Genomic DNA, 20,282 nt, shown 5'->3' with positions numbered 1-20,282 from the left:
CAGCCCCAGGCCTGATCCCTGTGTCTGCTGAGGTGACACCTGGGACCATGTTCTGTCTCTGTAGCCTAGTCCTGCTCAGTGCACAGCCCTCACCAGAGCCCTCCGAGCAGCAGAACCAGCAGCCCCTTCCCCAGGCACCAGGAGCACAGAGAAGGACAAGTGACAGGGTGACAGTGCCAGCTGCTCCCAGGTCCCTCCACCAGCTTCTTGGCCCAGTTCAGTCTCTGAAATTGCTTCACAGCTTGTGCCGATTCCCTGTCCCAGACTGGAAACACTCTGGCAGTGGCAGTGGCTCTGGCAGGGCCCTGCTGGAAGTTGCTGCTCATCCCACCACAGAGCCTGCGGCTGGACATACTGGCGCGGGGCTGAAACTAAACCTGCCCCTTGCCAAAAGCATGATGGTGCCTGATGGCCCCTGCTCCCTTCTGTGCCAGCAAACCTCGATCCTCCGGCAGCCAGCTCCAGACAGCAGCCTGGCCTCCAGCTCCCAGCCCCTGCCAGGGCCCAGAAATCACTGCCTCCTTAGTGAGGTCTAACACGGTAATTTGAGGATTACCATGAGGGACAGAAGCCAGCTGGCAGGGAGCAGCTGCAGCCTGTGCTCAGGGGAGCCTGAAATAGCCCAGGAGAGCCTGGGGAAACCAGCGATGCAAGAGCATCCCGCTCTGCAGAGATTAAGGAAGCCCAGAGGTGCTGTGGCCACCCTGAAAGCACCCGAGAAAACCACTAGTGAGAAAGGTCACAAGAGTGCAAGAAAGCCCAGCAAAACCAGGGGAAAAGACCTTCAGGGAGATCCCAAGAGCTCAAGTGATGCTAGGTGCGCCCCAGAGAGACCAGGAAAGCCCAGGTGAATCCAAGGGAGCCCCAGGGAGCTGAGCCAAGGGAGTGCAGAGCACCCAGGAAAGCGTGGAGGAACCCAGGAGGGCCAGAGGCCATCCCCTACCCCCCAGATCTGAGAAAGATGAAGTGAGGGTGTTGCCACATAGGCTGAAATCAGCTCTGCAGCATCCTGTGTAAGGGGAGGAGTGGGGTGCAGCCCGGCTGGACGCAGCAGGGAGCAGGAGAGAGGTGGGAGCACAGTGAGGGGACCACCAAAGCCACAGAACCAGCTGGACCCTTCGATTGCTGCTGCCCTGGGGAGAGCACGGGCAGCACCCCCAGAACTCAGTGCATTGATGAGGAGGCAGCAAGAGCTCTGCCCCTGGGCACAGCTGTGATCTTTTGAGCCCGAGCACATCTCCCCTCCAGCAGGCTCAGCCCCTTTCAGTAAAAACCAAGTCAAATCCATCTTCTACCTCATGAGTTACTCCTTTGGGTAACGCTACTGAGAGGGGTTGAAAGACCTAAGGGACACTGAAACCCTGGAGGGACCCAGGAGACCCCAAAAGACACAGAGATAAGCCCAGAGAGCTCAGGGGGACCCAAGAGAGACCAGCCAAGAAGGGAAAGAGTCACTGAGAGCCCCACAAGCATTCAGTGGGATGCAGGGGGGGGGAGGGGAGCCCAAGGTGAACAGAAACAGAACTACTTCCAGGAGCAGGGATGCAATCCAGCAGCCAAAAGCAGCTTCACACAGCCTTTAGTGGCTGCAGAGCTCTGCTGGCACATGCTGAGCTGCTCCGTGCCTCTGCAAAGCTCATCCCAGCTGCTATCACTGGCTCTGTGGAGTTCAGAGCTCTAGAGACCCACCAAAAGCTCTAACAGCCTGCAAGACACTTCCACCATGACACCTGCAAACTCCTCTATTCCAAACCCTCCAACTCCACCATAAAGCTCCCCAAAACCACTCTGGCAGAGGTAAGCAGGCCTAGAGCGCTCTGAACAGGCCCACGGCCACATCTCTGCGTTTGCTCTTGGCAGCCTGCAGCCGAAGGGGGAGGCAGATCACCAGCCCAGTACCAGGGTCTGGGCAGGGCTGCATGGGCTAGGGACCCTCCTCCTCCTCGAGGCAGGTCACAGCTCTGATCACACAGCAAAAGGGAACAGCCCCAGCCTGCAGGAGGGATCCCAGGGCAACACGCCACACCACCCAGGGCAGGGGGGAGTCCCTCCACTGTGCTCACGTTTGTGCTAGACAGCGCAGCTCGAGATGGGACAACTGAAGAAAGAGGAAGGAAAGGTTATTTTGGCAAGTGTGGGACTTGGCTCCGACTTGGGGACTTTCCCTTTTCATCTAAGCATCTTCCTCATTGCTACGGTCAGCAGGGTTTAGCTAGCCAAATCTCTCTTGGAATGCCGCCAGCTACACCAGCTAGCACTCCGGGGCCTGTAAGGGCAGCCAAGACCCAGCACTGGTGCACAGCTGTCCCCACACAGCTCTGTGGGGCCTCGGGACCCTCCACCACCACCACAGCATGCCACAGCTGTCCCCAGGCAACCACCAGCCTGGGCTTGGGATGCGCTGCAGGAGCCAGGAGATGCCTGCTGCCACGGAGCATGCCCCAGGGTGCACACAGGCAGGGGAGCACGCAGCGGGCAATGCCAACACACTCCTACAGAAATCATTGCACTGCTTACCCTTTCCTAGCCACAGCTTCCAACTACATCTCCCTTCTGCCCAAGCAAGGCTGTATGCTAAAGCCTCCTAGAAAAACAGGACCAAAAACTTACCCCAGGCTTCATTTTTCCATTAGAAAAGAACAGCAACGAGACATTTAGACATTGCTTTAGCAGTTCAAGCAGATTTTTCTAACTGCAGGAAAAAGATTCTGGCTCAGACTAACAAGAGGTCACAAGAATTCTTGAAGGAAAAACTACTTGCAGATAGAAGCATTGTTAAATACATAAATATACAAAATGCATTATGAAAATATTACCTGCTCAGGTTGATTAAAAAATTTAATCTTCCCTACAGCAATTTCACAGCTTCCTTGTGTAAGATTCTGCAAGTGATCTGCAGGAATATGTAATGGTGCAATGTCACATCTTCAAACATCTGCATTTTCACTTGCAGAAACCACAGCCATCGATCTCAAGTCAGCCATCCAGAAGTACCATCCCACCATGGCAGGGAGAGGGCGTGGGGAAAGAGGAGAGAAACACTGATAGCCTTTATTGCAAGGGGATTTTATTAAATATTTTCATTTTTCTAAAAAAAAGCTTAACACTGTAAATATGCTGCATGCTAAGAAAACAGATACACCATATTATTATAAAAACACGTCTCTCTGCAGTTTCTCAGCTCTTGAAGTTGCAACATGGGCCACAGGTAGATTTGGTCCCAGGTGGGGAATGCCAAACTGCTGAGCTTGTGCGCTTGAAGTATCTGGGTTTGCTCTTGCCAAAAATATCCTCCAGCTTAGGGCTTGGAATTAGACCAAAGAGTTGGTCAACATTCACCGGGTGATAGTATTGGTGTAAAATGGCTTGATTAAGCTGAGACCCTATGGAAACAACCATATTGGGGAAGAGACTCGAGTAAGTTTTCAGCACTCTGCTTAAGGTTCCCTTTCCCTGCAGGACAGTGACTCTTCTTCCACACCTGAAAAACTACTACCTGTGCAGCAAGTGTGAATAACAGGTTTACTTGCTCACTGCAAAGCTCTGAACTCCACACCCACCTCCAGGTTGCCAGCAGTGCTTGTTTCAAGCCACTCGGCACACAAGGCACACCCCACACCCACCACACCTTGGTTCCCCTGAGGGAGGCCGGCTGCCTCATTACTAGCAGAGCCCTCACCGCTCTTTTCACACCCTCAGATCCAAACACATGCATGAAGGACATGGGTTTAACTTCAACACGAGAGCACTTGCAGGAAAGCAGCTCCAGTCCCCCTCATGCTTGAAGCCAGCAGCTGCCAGCACTGCTGAAGTTTCCTGGACTGCGCTTTGGGGAACCTGAGATCGCACCAAGCGAATCGGGAAAGCTCCAGCTTCCCAGGGAATGAATTCAAGGAAGCCAAACCAGACTTGGCACCTACCATCAGCCCAGGCAGGGACAGGCTTCCGAGGTTGATTCTCATCATCTGTGGAATCGTCACTGTTCAGATCCATCCCATAGTTATTTTCGTTTACCTTTGGGGATCTGGATGCCTTTGTGCCCTTCAAGGGTCTTAAGTAGGATGGGGAGATAGGTTTCTGAAATCACAGAGATAAGCACTGATCAGAAGAGGAAGCAGACCTTGCAATCGGGCAGGAGAGCAGCCAGGGCAGGCTGACCACCCGACCCATGCAGCCTGACCCTTTGCAGGCACCTCAAAGCCCTGACACCAGCAAGATGAGCAGGCTGTGCTCTGGTCCCAGCTCAGAGCCCGCAGCGAGATGCTGTCCAGCTATTTCGGCAGTCCCCTCACACTGAGCACAAGCCACAAGTTAAGAGGTGCGCTCCCAATGCCACAGGCTGGGCAAGGAACTTCACTGTAAAGGGAGCGCAGCCAGAAACGAGAGCCAACGGCTCGCTTCCTAGAGCAGATGCACCACATGTTCATTTTCACCCCTAGGTCAAAAAACAGGAGAGAGATGAGAAGGTCACCTGCCCCTGTACGGGAAGCCTTTGATCTACACATTAACTGGAAGATCTATAATGTTCCTACTCAGATGACTTTGGGTTGAGATGTAGAAATGCTCAAATCCTCTTTGTCTTTTTTTAACTGAACTTTGCTTAGAAGCCATGGACCGCTGAAAGCCAGGCTGTAGCGCAGGACTGTGTGCTGCAGCAGGGACTGCAAACACAGGGCTGAAACAGCCAATTGCCCACCCTGTGGCTCCAAGCTGCCAGAAGAGCCTGCCAGTACCCAGCCAGGCCTCTGTTTCACACTGAAACTGCAGGTCAGAAGAGCGCAAGCCAAAGGTCGGCGATACCTTTTGTGGTGAGGAACAGGGATGACTAGAGACAGGACGGCCTTTTGTCGTACAGGACAACCTAGAGGTGCTGACCCTCTGGGAAGGCAAACCTAATTCTGCAGGACTATCCATTAAAGGAATACAGAAATACACACATGTCTGTACAAATACAAAAACTGTCACTGTGCTCAGTGACTTGATAACCCCTTTTAACCCCTTTCCCTCCTGTTTTTTGAATAAAAGCCCTGGAAGAACACACTGTGTATGTCTAAGTACTTGGCTTTTGCACACATGGCTCTACCACTTGAACCCTTTCATGTGTTTCCCGGCAGATCTGGTTTTCATCCTCCAGAGCTCTGACATGAGTCACAGCATGGAGAAGTCAAGGAGTCAGTCAGCCCAGAGACAAGCAGGTTTACTGGCAGAGGCAGTACTCAAGTCTGTTCGACTCTGAGCAGCTTTTACCTCCACCCCTCCAGCAGTTACCAGGTTTAAGCAGCTCCAATTCAAACAGTCCCTGGAGACCCAACAGCCAGCCAGAATCAGGGTTGCTGCAGGCTAAGCTGACGCCTCATGGTGCGCTGCCATCCTGTGGCCATTTCCGACATCTTTTCCAAGACGAAGCACTTGTTCCTTCATGTTCCCCGTGCTGAGCTCTCCACCAAGCACCCAAGACAGACATACATCCCCTCCTCTGCACAGAGGCCTGTTAAACACCAACAGCCTGCACTTGACTGTTGCATTTCCTGCGCCATCACTGATGGATAGCAAATCTGCAGGCTGGCTCCAACCACAGGAGCCAATTAGATACCACAGACTCGTGTTATTTGAGCGCTCGGCTGCAACCAGGACTCACCTTTACAGTTTTTCTCAGCCATGCACCACAGGCAGCAGTTAATTCTTCCGGTTGCTTGATTTTTTTCTCCTCTCCCAGCTGCTGCTGAGGCTTCTGCAGTCGATCTTCCTCCTGTTACGATGCAAAAATTAAGTCATTCTTCATTCATGTTCACCCAAGCAAAACCACCAGACTGTCTGGAACTGAGCCATATATTCTGGGGTCCTTGCAAGAAAACCCTCGGTTTCTCTGTGTCTTCTGCAGAAAAAAACCAAACCAAAACCCCAGGACTCAAAGATAAAGCAACTCCTGTCTTTGCTCAGAGCCAGATCGACAATGTCTCCAGAGCCTATGCTTACCTTAACTGCTTTGGGCCAGGTATTACAAGCCATGGCAGTGGATTCTGGAGGCTTGGCTCTCTTCTGCGCAGGCAGCGGGTGCAACATTTTTGGCCTCTCTTCCTCCTAAGGAGAAAAAAAAAAATAAAAAAAAAATCACTGCTTGGGCTCCTTTTCAATCCAAACCACTTTTTTCTAGGTGTTTCTTCTCCCATTCTACTCAGTAGGGAAGACCTAACAGGAGGGCAAGAGCTGCAGGCATTTTGGATTATATTCAACATCTCTCTTATCTGGAGGACCTGTGCTGTGGCTCACTCCAGCCCAGCTGCTGGCAGCATATGAAGATTTTAAACCTTCATTAAAATTATATAGCACAAACAGGAGTTTGAATGTCATGGACCTAGTGAGTAAGGGCAGCAAGAGTAAAAACAGAAGGAGGAATTTATCCTTAAAAGTAGCAGCATTTCAGGGTTTGATTTTTTACTAATTAAGGAGGCAGAAGAGTGACGTTAAAAGTAGAGTGAAAATAAAATGTTGCTGTGATATTTTCAGACAAACAGCCTTGACTTTAACCCAATAACATTCTTCAAGTGCAAATGAAACTACATGAAGCCATTGATACCTGAAGTTTGTTATGGGGATCATATCCTCCAAATACAGTGAGTGAATGTAGTATTAAAAAACCTCTCTTACTAATTTCCATATTCATTTAAGTATCGGTGAATGCCATTTGGAGGTGTTCTTCAAAGTGCGATTTTATGGCTGTCACCCATCTTGTGATGGGGCTGAGAAGGCTCACCTGTTACCAAGAAAACAGTCAACCCCAACTTTATCAACAGAGTTGGCTTATTCTCACACAAACCCCAACTCCTTACAATAATGTTTGGCTTGTCATCCATTTTATCATATTTGTTCCTCCCAATAACATAACAGCAAATGTTAAAACCTTAACCAGTAACACAGCGCTTGGAAAACAAGTCTGTGTATCCTATGCCTTACTAGTTTACAACAGAAGTTGTTCCAAGACCACTTCAGCTCCCCACCTTTATGTTTTTTTCTGTAAGCACTGATGACCCCAGCTGTAGTTGGAGGGCCTTCTCTTTCACTTGCTGTTTGCGATCCCTGGGGAAAAAAGTTGTCATTTAGAGGAAAGCATGTCTGCCCACCCCCTCAGGCATCCTTATAGCCTCTTGCTTCAGCAACTGAAACCTTTGGGACAGCCAGACAGTCCCAATTTCAGCAATACTATTTATATTTACTGCTTCACTGTGCCTGCTGCCAAATCCCCTCCTCCAGGATAGGAACAAGCTAATACCTCTCCTTCACTTGTTCCACCTGTTGCTGCTCTATAAGATTTTTCAGTTCCAAAACTTTCTCTCCTTTTGCTTTCACTCCATCTTCTCTCCTCTTCTGCAGTGTTTCTTGCTGCCCAAATTTGTCTTCCTCCTGAAGACAGAAGAAAACCCTCATAACCCTCCAGCTCAGGTGGGTCAAAATGGAGAAAGCAAATGCTTTGAGACAACCTATGCCAGTTATGTCTCATTCTCATTTCCCACGGCCTGCCTACCAGTTGGGCGGTCTCCCCCTTCTGTCCACACAGGCCCAAAGTATCCTTGTGTTTAAACCCAACATCAACTGTCTAGACAGAAATCTTGCAGCATGGACACTAAATTCCCTGCAGCAGGAGAGGCAGTAACCCTTCCCTGTCCCACCAGTCAGAACAGCGCACGAGTTTCCTGCTACTCCCTTTTCTACATGCAGGAGGGACTTGGAGTTGAGCTTACCATCCTCAGCCATTTCTGCTTCCGTGCATCAGCTTCCCCACACTTCTTGGACAGCTTTTTCTTGCTCCGCTCCTCTGCCACTTTCTCTTCTCGCACTTGTGAGAGGTGCACCTGAGAAAGACACACACGTCTGCTCCACCGCCCCCGAGGACGCACCGCACAGCCTTGCCCAAATGGAGGACAAGGACTGCTTCTGAAGGCTGTGATATCCCAGGTCCTGATGAGACAGAGAACCCAACGCCCAGCAAGTGGCACACATGCATTGGATTTAGTGCCAATCTCGTGCAGCAAGTCTACCACTTACCACAGGTCACGCAAAGAGACACCCATTGCTTGGGGTGACAGGGGAGGGGAGCACAGAGACCATTACACAACCCCAAAATACCTGTCCCCATCTTGTGATTCTCTGCAGAACAAGGGGTTCTAGCACCTGGTTGCTACTTCTCCTGCAGTGCTGCCGCTGCCTAACTGAACTGCAGAATGAACTGGGGATGTGAGAGCTGACTGAGCCCCAGCAACACAGTTCCATCACTTGAGCTCTGTTGCAGCAAAAGCACTAGTATGTCCACAGCAGCAGACTCGTCAAGACTGGGAGTATTTTTGGCTGCTCAGTCTTTGGGAAAGGCCGAAAGGAGCACGACTCCTTTGTTTTCTGCTAAGGCTGACCCTTTCCAAATGTTACTTCAGTCCACATTTAGTCCCCAAAATGAGCAACCATCCTTCTCCCAAAGGCTGCTAGGGCACAGCCTCCTCAACCCTGCAGAACCCGTGCGATTGTACAAAAGCAGCAACACCATCCACACACAGCAACGAGCAGTCCATCCTAGCATGCTCTTCATCTGCCCGCCCCCAAACAGGGGCCAGACACTGCTTTAAAAAAAACATAATACAAATACACACACAGCCAAGTCTACTAGCCATGAGCATCCCTTGCAGGCTTGGTAGCTATTCTTTCCCACCACATCTTTGCAACCCCTTGCAAGTACCACACCTTCACTGTCTGTAATGTCTTGTGTGAACAGCTCGCTCAGTGCGCTGTGAGCTGAGTAAGGCTGTCTCATTGGCAGGGCCTGTTCACAGGCCAGTTGAGGGATGCTGACACATTCCTTGAACACAGAACACCATAAACACTGCATGTAAGAACAGGAATGTTTAGCACCACTGCAGAGGTACAGAGAACAAAAGCCTCCTCATGTTAGACAGAGAATTTCAGTGTCTCTGATGCAGACTTACCCACCACCTGATTAGTCACCATCAGCAGCAACCCAGGGCTTGCATGTATCATACCCGCAGTGTGTCTACACCCTCTTGGTCTCAGAGCTCACCGAGGTAATGTCACTATACTGCACGGTCCAAAGCTTGGTTAGCCTTCTTACCTTCTCATCATTCTGTAAAATCTTCTGCTCCATTCGCTTTTTCTTCTCTTCTTCCATTTGTTCCACCCGCTCCCGAGCCTGCAGTGCCTTCCTCAGACGCTCTTCCCTCTTCCTGGGCAGCATGCGTGCAAGAGGGGCTTGTTAGCTTTGCCTGCTCTAGCAGAGAGGATGCTGGGGGAACAGGGACTTGCCATGGTACTGGGGAAAACAGTTATTTTGCTTGACTTGCTTCGGCTGAGCTGAGCCTTGGCTCACTTCTGGATGAAGTTTAGATATTATCAGGTGCTTTGCATCAACACAGTTCTTACTGCCACGAGCCATGAACAGAAGGGCTCAGGCTGCCCAGGCTGCACCACTTGCTAAATGCTCCTTCCAAACAGGAGGCACAAAGCGTGGTACAGCAGTGCTGTCTGCCGGGCAGGAAAGGCCTCAAAGGCAATTCTGTGCTGAACCAGGGAAGGAGGAGGGGGTAAGGGACCCAACTCACTGTTTCATTTCTGCCTGCCGCCGCCTCTTTTCCTCCTCCACTTTCTTTTTCCTCTGTTCCTCAGCCTCCTGCTTCTTCCTGAGGCTTTCCAGTCTCTGCCGCTCCCTCTCCTGAAGGGACATGAGTTCAGGCTGTACCAATTGCTGGGGCCTGTTTCTACCCTCAGGCTGCTTGCACACAGGCAGCTAGAGGCTAGGCAGCCTGCTAAACAAAGAAGTCACTGTCAGAGTCATATTCACCCACACACCAGGATGGGAAGTGAACAGTAAGGAGGAAACCGGTTTGGCATCAGTGCTTATTCAACTAATAAGAACAGAAGAGTCAGGTATAGGAGGGAAACACCTCAGTCCTTCAGCTGTAGAGAATATGTTTAGGCAAGGAAGAGCACACTCCTGCTGTAGGTGACCACCTGTAGCAGCAAATGCTTCTCGCCCGGGACAGTATTCTACACCAGCAGCTGGGAGGATGGGGAAGAAGGAGCACAGTGCAAGCGGCCTCGCTTAGAGGCCAAAAGGTTTCTTAGCAGCTCCCAGACACAGCAGAACACACCTGAAAAAAGATCCTGCCACCTCACTACTGGTGTGGCCAGTTGACTTATTTGGACAGGGAGCTGCATGGATGCCAGTGTGAGGGGAAAGCTGTCAGTGCCCATGAGGCAAGAAGCACAGCTGTTACAATCTTCCAGCCCCCACAGTTAAGGGTGTCATTACTTACGACAAAGTCTCCCTGTAGAGAAGAGACAAAAAAAAATAGATCAAGGCTTTGGAAGCAACACTAGAACTCCCCTTCACAGCATGCACACCCCATTCTTAGCTGCAGCTCCTCACCAGTATGTGGTAGAGAAACCATTGCCTGACCCCACGCTGTCTGTCCTTCAGCCCCACAGCAGCCAGTTACGCAAGACACAAGGGCAGATTCCCACTGCAAAGAAAAATCTTCCCACTCTCCTATGGTTCAACAGTCCCAGAATATAAAAATGTTGCTGCTGACTACAATTAGAGCAGCTGAGATTTCTCTGCTCATGAGGAAGGTTTGAGGATGGGTGCTAAAGACTCCTGGCCAACAACAGTGTGTGCAGACAAACTATGTAAGGCAACACTGACCAGTTTTCCTTCACCGGTGAGGATGAAGTAGAACTGTGAGGCCAGTTTGCTACGAGGACCTGCACTAATCCACAGTAGCAGAGAGAACTAGGAATATGCTTATGCTTTTCTAAGCAAACAGTCCCTCCTGACACTCCTCCAACCTTGACCCCCTCCTCCAGCCCTGTGAGGGAATGTGGACTCTGACACACCTTAAGATCAAGCCGGGTGGGTGTATTGCGTTTGATGAAGTTCTTTATGACACCCCCACGTCCTGTGGGCCCTGGGCTCACAAGCAGCTGGTTTCGCTGCACAGCCTGCAGGAAGTTTTTCAATGGTCTAACCATCTAAGAGGAAAAGATGTCGGGAAGTCAGTACCTGCCAGGGAAAGGGAGGCAAAGGACCATGGCACCCACTCACCTTGCTAGCTGGAGAGGAAGAAGTTTGGTCTGCTGAAATCTGCTTGTCACCCGAAGGAGGAAGGGTATGACCCCCTGGCTGCTGCCCATTCCGTGTAACATCCACTGCTCGTTTACAGCTTCTTGTCCTGATGGCACTAGCAAGAGGCACGTTAGGTGACCACTGTGCTCCCCGATCTTTCCAAAAGTATTTACTTGCTATCACACACTCCCCTCTGCCAACTCACCGCTGCTAGAGGACATGGGCCTCCTACCAACTCAGTGAGCCCCATGGCCCACGCACCATCCCACTGTGGAGGGCAGAAAAGGCACGCAACAACTCAGTAGGGGAACACCCAGGCTCCAGAGCAGTAATGTACAACATCACGCTCACTCTCATGCTCCACCCAGAGCCTCAGCAGGCGAGAGGTCTTTGGTCTATCAGGTATTAGCAGCACAAGATAGACATAACCTTGGTGTTTGCAACTAGCCAGCCCAGTTCAACTCACTGCCAGGGTTTCATGTGCCTTATAAATAACTTTGGATGCTCACAGGTTTACCTGTGTCAGAAATTACTTCACTTGCTTCCCCTAATTCCAGGGAAAACCAGGGAGGACACCTTCACTGCACAGTTGGGGCCCAATCCAGCAGCAGCCCTGAGGAAGGCTGCATATTCTGACCCATCACACAGTGCTAGGCATCCGCATGAGAACAGAGGTTACCATTGCCTCCCTTCCCATCCGCTACCCACAGCAAATTCACCCCAGCAAAACCAGGGCAGGAGACTGAAGGCAAAGCAAAAATCAGCTGAAGTCTCATGTGAGACACCAGTAATACAAGGAGTGAAGAAGTCAGTCAGGTATTCCAGACATTTGCACAAGATAAAAATAAACAGGTCAGTCACCTATTCGTGTTGCCTTCTGAAATTACTCCCAGACCACCCCTTTATGAACCACTCAGTCACATCTATGCTGTAAATTAACTGTGCTATCTTAAGCACTTTTGCTGGTTTGTGCATCAACTCATGCGTCTGCTTCCCAAGCCAGACCTAGGTCCCAGACCCAAACAAGGCTCAAGAAGTCACAAGTAACTTCCACAAGACAAGACCTGGCCAAAGAAGATTTCAAAACTACATCAGAAGTGGGGGGGAAAAGTAGGGAAACAAACACTCAAAGCTTTTTAAAACAAATTACTTAAAAAGCCAGGCCTGAGTCCTTCCAGACCACTGGCTCATTCCTCCTCCTTGCAAATGTCTCATACCAGATGCGGGAGGGATTCTCCTGGGACTTGGCACAGTGGGGCTGTTCCTGGTTCTTGTTCTGGGGTTCACTGTTTGGATTTACACAGCTTCCTGTGAAGAAAGCTGTAGTTAGCACCACGCACAAGGCATCCTGAAGTGCTCTGGTTCTTGTCTCCAACTCTCATGTGCTCAGAGCCCCGTGCCATGTAACCAAACTGAGAAACCAGCAGCCTGAATGGCTACCTGGAACATCAGTGCTGCATACATACACTGTGAAGCATGCTGTAGTACACATGCTGTACAAACCCTTTTGAACATGCACAAGGTGTCTCAGCAAAAGGCCTCCAGCTACTCTTCCCTCCACTGCAGCTACAGCTGCTTATCAGATCCTATAGTTCCCACAGGGGATAAATAAAAAGCCTGAATCTCTCCCTCACCTTGCTTTGAGGCACAGTAAACAAACAGGACCTATAAATCCTCACATAATATAAACCCAGAGGAAATGGATGTCAAGGTGCTTTAACAGAACATTACCCTATGTGGAAGATTCCACATCTAAGAGCAATCTCCTTTCCAAGTGTTCTCACTTACTCGTGCAGACTGAAGTTGGACAGGACAGCATTTGTCTCAAGGCTTGGACACATTTACAAGATGTCCTTACTTATTTAATTGCACGTTTCACCTCTTCAGGAGATCAAAAGTTTACCTTAACTGGTCAGAGGTGGTTTTGTTTCAACACGAGTCCCAGATTTTCTACAAGCCCTCATGCTGACTCCCTGGTCTGTGTCTCTTTGGGGCTTCATGCAAGAAAAGCAAGAAAGCTCAAAGTTACCTTCATTGTTCCCTGCCTGCTGCTCAGGAGGAGGTAAGTGCTGTGCAGAAGGGCTGGCAGCTTGTACACTTTCACATGAAATGAGGATGACTTCAGGAATCTGCAAGAAAAGGAAACAAGCATTCTCTTAGCACGGTTGCTCCAAAGAACAAGGCTACCACAGACCTGCTGCCCTGAAAAAGCCAGTCACTTCCAACTGCAATCCTGCTGCTAGGCTAGGGTCTGCTTCTCTGAGCTACAGCGCTGCTGCATGCATGCTGACTGGCTCGTTTCAGTAACAGGGGGTCTGCTCACGAAACACCAGCCACTGCAGGAAGGACAGGTGCCCAGCATTTCTTAACCAGAGCAGGTGTCTTACTGAACCTGGACTCCAAAGTCAAAGCACCTTGAGCATGACAGGCAGCTGCTACATACCTTGAAGACCCCAATTTTCAAACTACAGATATTCCAGCCCTGAAAGACAAGTCCCTGTGAAATGTTTCAGGTTACAACATCATTAGGCACTTTAAGTACCTTTACGGTATATTCACAGGATGTTTTTGCCAGCTCAAAGGAGGGGATGGGTTTCCTTGTCCTGCTACCACTGCAGGCTTACGCTAGCTTGCTGCATACATGGCCTCAGTGGCCAAGGAAAGCACATTAACTTGAACTACCCTCCTGATTTTTGCAGCTCAAACCAGCCGTGCAACAGGGACAGGCTAAAAATACACACAGTCTATTACTATGCCCAGCTGACAGGCAAAAGCTTGCTGACTCCTGGGAACCTGGCCAAGCACCTCTGAAAGCTCCATCTTGAAAAGGCCTTATCAAGGCACAAAATGTCTCTGCCCACCAGAAGCCAGAGTGCCAGCCGGCTTATCTAGCTGCCTAAGCATTAGAAGGGCAGCACTGTCCAACTCAGCAGTGCCTTCGCTGGGCGTGAAGAGACATGACAGAGCGATCCCTGGCCACATCCCCTGCTTCCAGTGACAATGCTCAGCAAAAGGTATCAACTCAGGCGAGAAGATGTCTAGACAGATAGTTTGTAGGTTGCTCCTTAAAACTTACCTTTTCACTTGGGGGATTCAGTTCCAGCCCAGGTCTGTAAAGGAAGAGCAATTTTAATTATTTCAGCTCTGAAGGGTGAGTTACAGGTGATAAAAGTACAATGGAGCCAGCATGTGTAACCCCAAGGAAAGCACAGGTAAGTACATCCACACAAGCCTGTTTCAGCCAGGCCACACAGAGGTGGAGAGGTAAATTCTTCTGACAGACCGTACCACTGCATTACTGAACATCCTGAAAAGCCTTGTTCCCTTCCACAGAACTTCCACGTAGCAAGTAAAAAGAAAACTTGGTGAGCCTTCAGTGGAGTCGTACCTGCCCACCTTTCAAGCCAGACCACAGCTGACTGACCTCCAGCACCACCAGGCACTCGAGGCTGGTTACAGCCAGGAATCCCAGAACATTATTCACATGATGCCAGCCAACACCAGGGAGAGCAACTGCTGGCAGCCTCACCCTAATGCAGTGCTTAACCTCACCGTGCTCTGAACAGACTTTTGAAAAGGGCTGTGCCTAAACAGCAAGCTTTGAGATACCAACCAGCCCCAGGTGACAACATCACCTGAACAGTCCATTACAAAACCAGCCCTACACAATTTAATATAAAAGGAACACATATAGCTTCCTTGCAGGGTTTTCTGTGGTTTCTTTCTGCCTGCTTTATGTGGTAGCCTCACCTCATGCTGCTAGTCCCATCATCTTCCACAAAAACTTCCAAGGAGCTTTGACCTGGGGGAGAAAAACATAAGTTAGTTTGGGGATTTAATTCTGATGCTTCCCAACAGCAGCAGTGCATGCGTGGTAGAGCTCGGGTCTCTGTACAGGCTTTCCTCCCAGGGAACACGCTGATTGCTCATCTCAGCTTTCCACACCAGAACTACCACCTCCTTCAAGTGTCACTGACAAACTGGTGTAGGCTGGGAAGGCAGAGAACTGAAGCAGCAGCTCTTCTGCCTGCAGACTGCTCCAGCCGCACAAACATGCTCTTGCTGTGTCAGAGACAGCATTTCCCAGTCAATTGACTTCAGCTCCTGCCTCCTTACACAGTTTTATGCAGAGATTTGGTGGATTTAGGCTGATTTCATTCCCCCCCTAACACCACTTAGCTGAAAGTGTTATAATGAATGCCTAGATACAGCATGACTCAAAGCTGACAAAACCAAATACCAAAGGCCTCAGTGCTTTATTAGAAGCCAATCTGTCTTCAGAAGCTATGATTTTAGAAAGTCCAAAACCCAAAACCTTCCCAGGAATAGTGGGAATAGAGGATTCAGGAGTTTAGTGCTACCAGGAATAGCCTGGATTTTGGAACCGTTTCCTCTGATGACTACGCTATTTGGTTCTCTATCTTCACCCAAAAAGCATTTAAGTTCCTCTGCCAATTTCAGCCAAATTTCAGGGGTGGAGACATTCAGCTCCTATACATTTTTCAGAGAGCTGGCAGAAGACACACAAATTAAAGCTCCTCCCCAGGGAACAAAATAGTCTCTTCTGTTGGGCCAAACCACACATGTGGCTAGAACCAGCCAGACCACATTCCCCTTTTGCTGGGGTTTTTTTTGTTTTTTTTTTTTTTTTGTTTTGTTTTTTGTTTGTTTTTTTTCCCCTCCCACAACCTAAGTAACCCAACCTCCAAACCCTTCGCCTATACTCCAGCAGGCACTTCCTTCACCTGCTGCAGAAAAACACAGCCTGAGACTTGGTCTGACAGCAGATGAGAACCTGAAGACTGCACCCCAAATCAGTGGAAGCCACAAGGTCTACAAACGAGGAGGCTAAGAGGAGCCAAAGACAGTCAATATGGATGAGCAGCTCCACAGCTGCTTACTCCATGCACCAAAGCACAGAAGCTGACTGAGCCAAAGAAATGCACTTGACAACTGAAAGAAACTTACAGCTCACTCTGCTGGAGGCAGAGGATGATTCCCGCGCCGCTGCCTTCTTTGAAATGGCCCTGCTGATAGACCGACGGATCATGCTCTCTCTTTTGCTGGCCAGTGAATATTTTTCTGCCAAGGAGGCCCTATGGCTCTTGTGGGGGCCGCACACAAAGCTTCGGCGTGCAGAACAACGGCGTGTTTTGGACATCACTGTAGTTATTCTGCTGTCGGAGTCCTGGAAAAGCACCTTTTCGAGGCCTTGAGGAGATCCATCTCCTTCTTGAGGCATGGCAGGATCTCCATTTCTAGCAGCCTTGGGAGTGGAGGTACTTGCACTTCTTTCAGGGGCTCCCTTCCCCGCTGCCGTGTCAGCAGGGATGACAGAACACAGACTGTGCAGCTCAGTGTCTGCATCCCCCTTGGGCAACTGCTGGCTTCTAACAGCCTCACTCGCCTGGGACGTCACTGCACAGCCAGGCACGGGCACCTCTTCCCCCTGACAGTCAGGGTTCTGGGGTTGGTATTTGCTGCAGCGCCTTTGGGAACTTGGCTTGGAAGATGCTGGCTTGATGCTGCTTCTCCTTCTGGACAGCCTTAAATAAAAATAATCTGAAATGAAGCAATGAAGAAGTCTCCCACTCCCAAATGATTTTTAGAGGGGAAAAAAAAAGCAGACAAGTTTGGAAGTGAACCTGTAGGCTTCCCCCCTCCACCATTCCCCTTGGCAACCCATCCTTTAGCACTGGTGAAATTCAGGAGCCGAACCTTGAGAGCTCACAGATGTGCTCTGTCAGAGTTAGTTGGCTAGAAACGGGAGTTTATTACTCTGCTACCCGCAACATGTTTTGTGCTGAACGTTACTCTCTATACCATAGGCAGGAATGCAGGACACATACGCTCACTGCAACCATCCCAGCTATCAGCCTGGCACTGACTCACAAATAAAAGTTGTATTGCATGGACACAAACAGCAGCAGCTGAGGTACTGGGACACTCATTGCTCTTCGCAGATAGTAACCCACAGCCCTGGGCAGAGCTGGCACCAGGGGCCAGTAAAGTCACACTGGTACAACCAACTTGACTCTGCCTTCAGCACAGTATAGGCATCCACACAGGGAGGGATTTTGGATCAAAGATATTGCAGTCTCCCACAATCAAGTCAGTGTGGAAGTCTCCCCTGTAGAGATCTACAAGATCCCAACTAGAAGCAGAAGGCTCTCTGGCAGGCTGCTCAGAATAAAGCACAACACTAGGAAAGCAGGGACCCAAGTGCTAAGAAAATGGCTCTAAACAGTTTTTGAACATGGCTGGGAAACAGCAATGCTGCCACACATGTAGGACCTGAGTGTTATCCTGAGGAAGGCAGCAAAAAAGATACCTATACAGTTAGGAGTAATTAATTCTTTGAACGACTTAAGAGAAAAATCATCAGGCACAGTAACTGTCTCTAGCTCTATTATTTCAGTTAAACTGACCAACTACCCAGAGGCTTGGGGAACTCTGGCAGTGAATCTTTTGTGCTGCATTAGGTAACTGCCAATGCTTCATCAGCAAGTCAAGGAGATCAGGTAGACAAATCCAAAACTCAAGGACTTTGCTTGCCCAGAGAAAGGTAGCTTCTGATGCCAAAGTGATCCAGAGGTAGCCAGGTAAAGGGCAGAGATTGGAGACAAGGACAAAATGGAGAGCTAATGTGGAAGCACATGAGAGCTAGAAAAGACAGCTATGAAAACCCACTGCGGTGTAAGAACAAAGTTTTACAGCGCCTGGTGCACAACCACCAGTAAGCAGTGACTTGTCCTACCGCCAGTATTCAAGTTGATACCCTCTGCCCTCCTGTCAACCTTGTTCTCTTTAATTTCTCACTCTGACTTCTAGCAAGAAGAGGGACTTTTTGCTAGAATTAGCAAAAAAGACCAAGCAGGAAATGTGTAACTAACAATACACTAAGAAATCAGTTTTAAAATACATACAGAGAAAAACAACAATGCCCTGACCTTGCAGGATGGAGCACAACACGCTGAATCACAGCATGAACTTCCCGTTGACAAATGACCACCCACCCAGGCATTTTGTCGCATCAGCATCTTTTCCAAAACCAAGTTTAAATGAGGAAAAATACACGCAAGACTTATCTTCTTCAGGGAAGCAATCCAGCTGCTACCTGAAAACAGTATGTCTTAAGAGCTCTCCTTGTTTAGATCTGCAACATTTTCTTCTCTTGCCCTCCTTCACCACACACACGCATAAGCTTCCCACGCTTCCTTACTATTCTTGCTGTTCTCTCCATCCTCCATGTCTGGTTTCTGACAGTCTTCTAGTTCTAACTCTTCCCGTCCAACTTCTGTGGGGTTTTTCACTAGGGTTATCAAAATTAAAGTGCCTTAATACATAGTTTACTACCACATACCCAGTGATGAGGTTTGGGTCACGCTACAGAAACTGTCAGCATGCCAGCCCTCAGCTCACCACAAATGCTCCTCTGAAGGGAAGGTTACTTTAACTGTCTTGCTGTTGACAACAGGATGAGAGCAGCTACACAGCCAGCTACCATGAAACACTGGCATTAAGAAAGTTAATTAGCATCACAGCCATCCCTGACTACACATGCAATTTAATCGTGCTCTACACCATCCTGCCTTGGCATGTTTTGCAGGCAACCGTTGTCTACTCACAACTAGTTTTAAAAACCACAAGTGCAGTTGGTTCTACGCAAATTGCTTGGAATTTTCACTTCAATTTCTCCACTAATCCCTTTGAGCCTTTCTGCCTGTTGGTTGAAACAGTGACCATGAACATGCCACTTCTGTGCATCACTTGTAGTGAATTCCATTCTCAGGTTCTCTTGGGCACCGGCACAAAGGTTTAGGGAGTAATCACCAGTAGCAACCTCAAGCCAAAAATTGTGCTGAAACAAAACCAAATCAAAATCCAAACAGACAAGAAAACAGAATATATAGTACTCTTTGTTTCTGATCGGAAAAAACCCCAAACCAAACAAACATGGAAGCAAAGGAAACCAGCCAACTCTATCCCAAAATTTCACAAGAATCAAAATGCTGATTAATCTTGACATGCCCTTTTAAATGTATTTGCTAACTCAGGGAATAAAGTAACTATTTTATGTTCCTGTGTATGTGGAAAAAATTACTATTTTGTTTCCCTCTTAAAGGGCACGCAACAGAGCCAGAACAAACCGACTCACCTACCTCCTCCTGTTTGGCTCCTTATTTTCATCTTTCAGGCAGGAAGACTGCCTTTTCTTGAGACGCCTCCTCTGTGATGGTGTTTTAGGCATTAATACCGGTTCAGCCCCAAAGCTGCTGTTGGGCAGACAAACACATAAGACAGATTACTGTACCCCACTGCCTAAACCACTACTACCCACAAAACTGGGGATGAGTGCTAGGTAGGAAACATGGGAGTAGGATGTATTTTGGCACCAAGGCCAAAACCGAGCTGCGTTCTGAACCCACAGCTACTCAGCTGTGAAACTCCAGACATGCCCTTCACTTACAGGGGCTGGAAGTGCTTTGAGGCCAGCCAGCTCCCCGGGAAACGGAGAGGTCCCCTCGGGGGCAGCCCCTACCTCTCCAGCATCCTCATGCCCTGCTCCTCCGCCTCCCGCAGCCAGGCCAAGTGCCTGTGCTCAGCATCGTGGAGGAACCGGGAAAGCCTCTGCCTGCACACCTCCAGCAGCTGCGTAGGGCCGTCAGCCTCTGCCATGGCCCCTCTGAAACACGGGAGGAGAGAGGAAGGTTCGCAGGCACTCAGGGAGAGCCCGCCGGCAGGCAGCAACAGCCAGCCTGCTCCCCGCCTCGGAACGGACCCCGAGGACAGGCCAGAGCTTAAGCCCTAAAGGCTCCCCGGGCCTCGCTAGCTGCCTCCCGCCGAGGCGGAGCCGGCCCACGAGGCCTAGGCATGCTCTGCCGCCCCCTCACGCACCCACCCGCCTAGAGACCGCACCGCACCCTTACGGGCACGGCTTCCCTCCGCCCCGGATCACCCCGGCCTCCACCAATCACAGAGCGCGGCGCCCAAACAGGGGTCTCTTATTGGCCAGCGCCTACGTCCATCACTCCCCGCTGTTAAAACCCAGCAGCCAATTTGCTTGCCCTTCCAAGCCCCGCCTTCCAAGCCGAGACCTCCGCCACCACGGGGATTGATGGCCTGAAGGGAGCCGATTTTGAGCTCTCCCGTGTGG

General features: G+C 49.8%; 1 protein-coding gene across 1 annotated transcript; it reads right to left on the bottom strand.

The window, feature by feature from the left end:
* Positions 1-410: 410 nt before the first annotated feature.
* LOC101918353 (inner centromere protein-like) lies at positions 411-20,232 on the bottom strand. The gene is made up of 19 exons (XM_055813779.1): positions 19,668-20,232; positions 19,288-19,401; positions 16,094-16,671; positions 14,876-14,927; positions 14,202-14,235; positions 13,155-13,254; positions 12,343-12,433; positions 11,105-11,231; positions 10,897-11,031; positions 10,317-10,328; positions 9,603-9,712; positions 9,116-9,227; positions 7,740-7,850; positions 7,271-7,401; positions 6,999-7,077; positions 5,977-6,081; positions 5,639-5,749; positions 3,921-4,077; positions 411-3,383 (listed from the first exon to the last, which is right to left on the bottom strand). Exons 1-19 carry the CDS (start codon positions 19,802-19,804, stop codon positions 3,178-3,180), a joined length of 2,502 nt encoding a protein of 833 aa, XP_055669754.1. The 5' UTR covers positions 19,805-20,232; the 3' UTR covers positions 411-3,177.
* Between the last annotated feature and the right edge of the window lie 50 nt (positions 20,233-20,282).

The sequence above is a fragment of the Falco peregrinus genome, chromosome 9, assembly GCF_023634155.1.
Source record: "Falco peregrinus isolate bFalPer1 chromosome 9, bFalPer1.pri, whole genome shotgun sequence".
Lineage (NCBI taxonomy): Eukaryota > Metazoa > Chordata > Aves > Falconiformes > Falconidae > Falco > Falco peregrinus.
The sequence above is the reverse complement of the archived record's forward strand: the minus strand, read 5'-3'. Positions and strand labels throughout refer to the sequence as shown.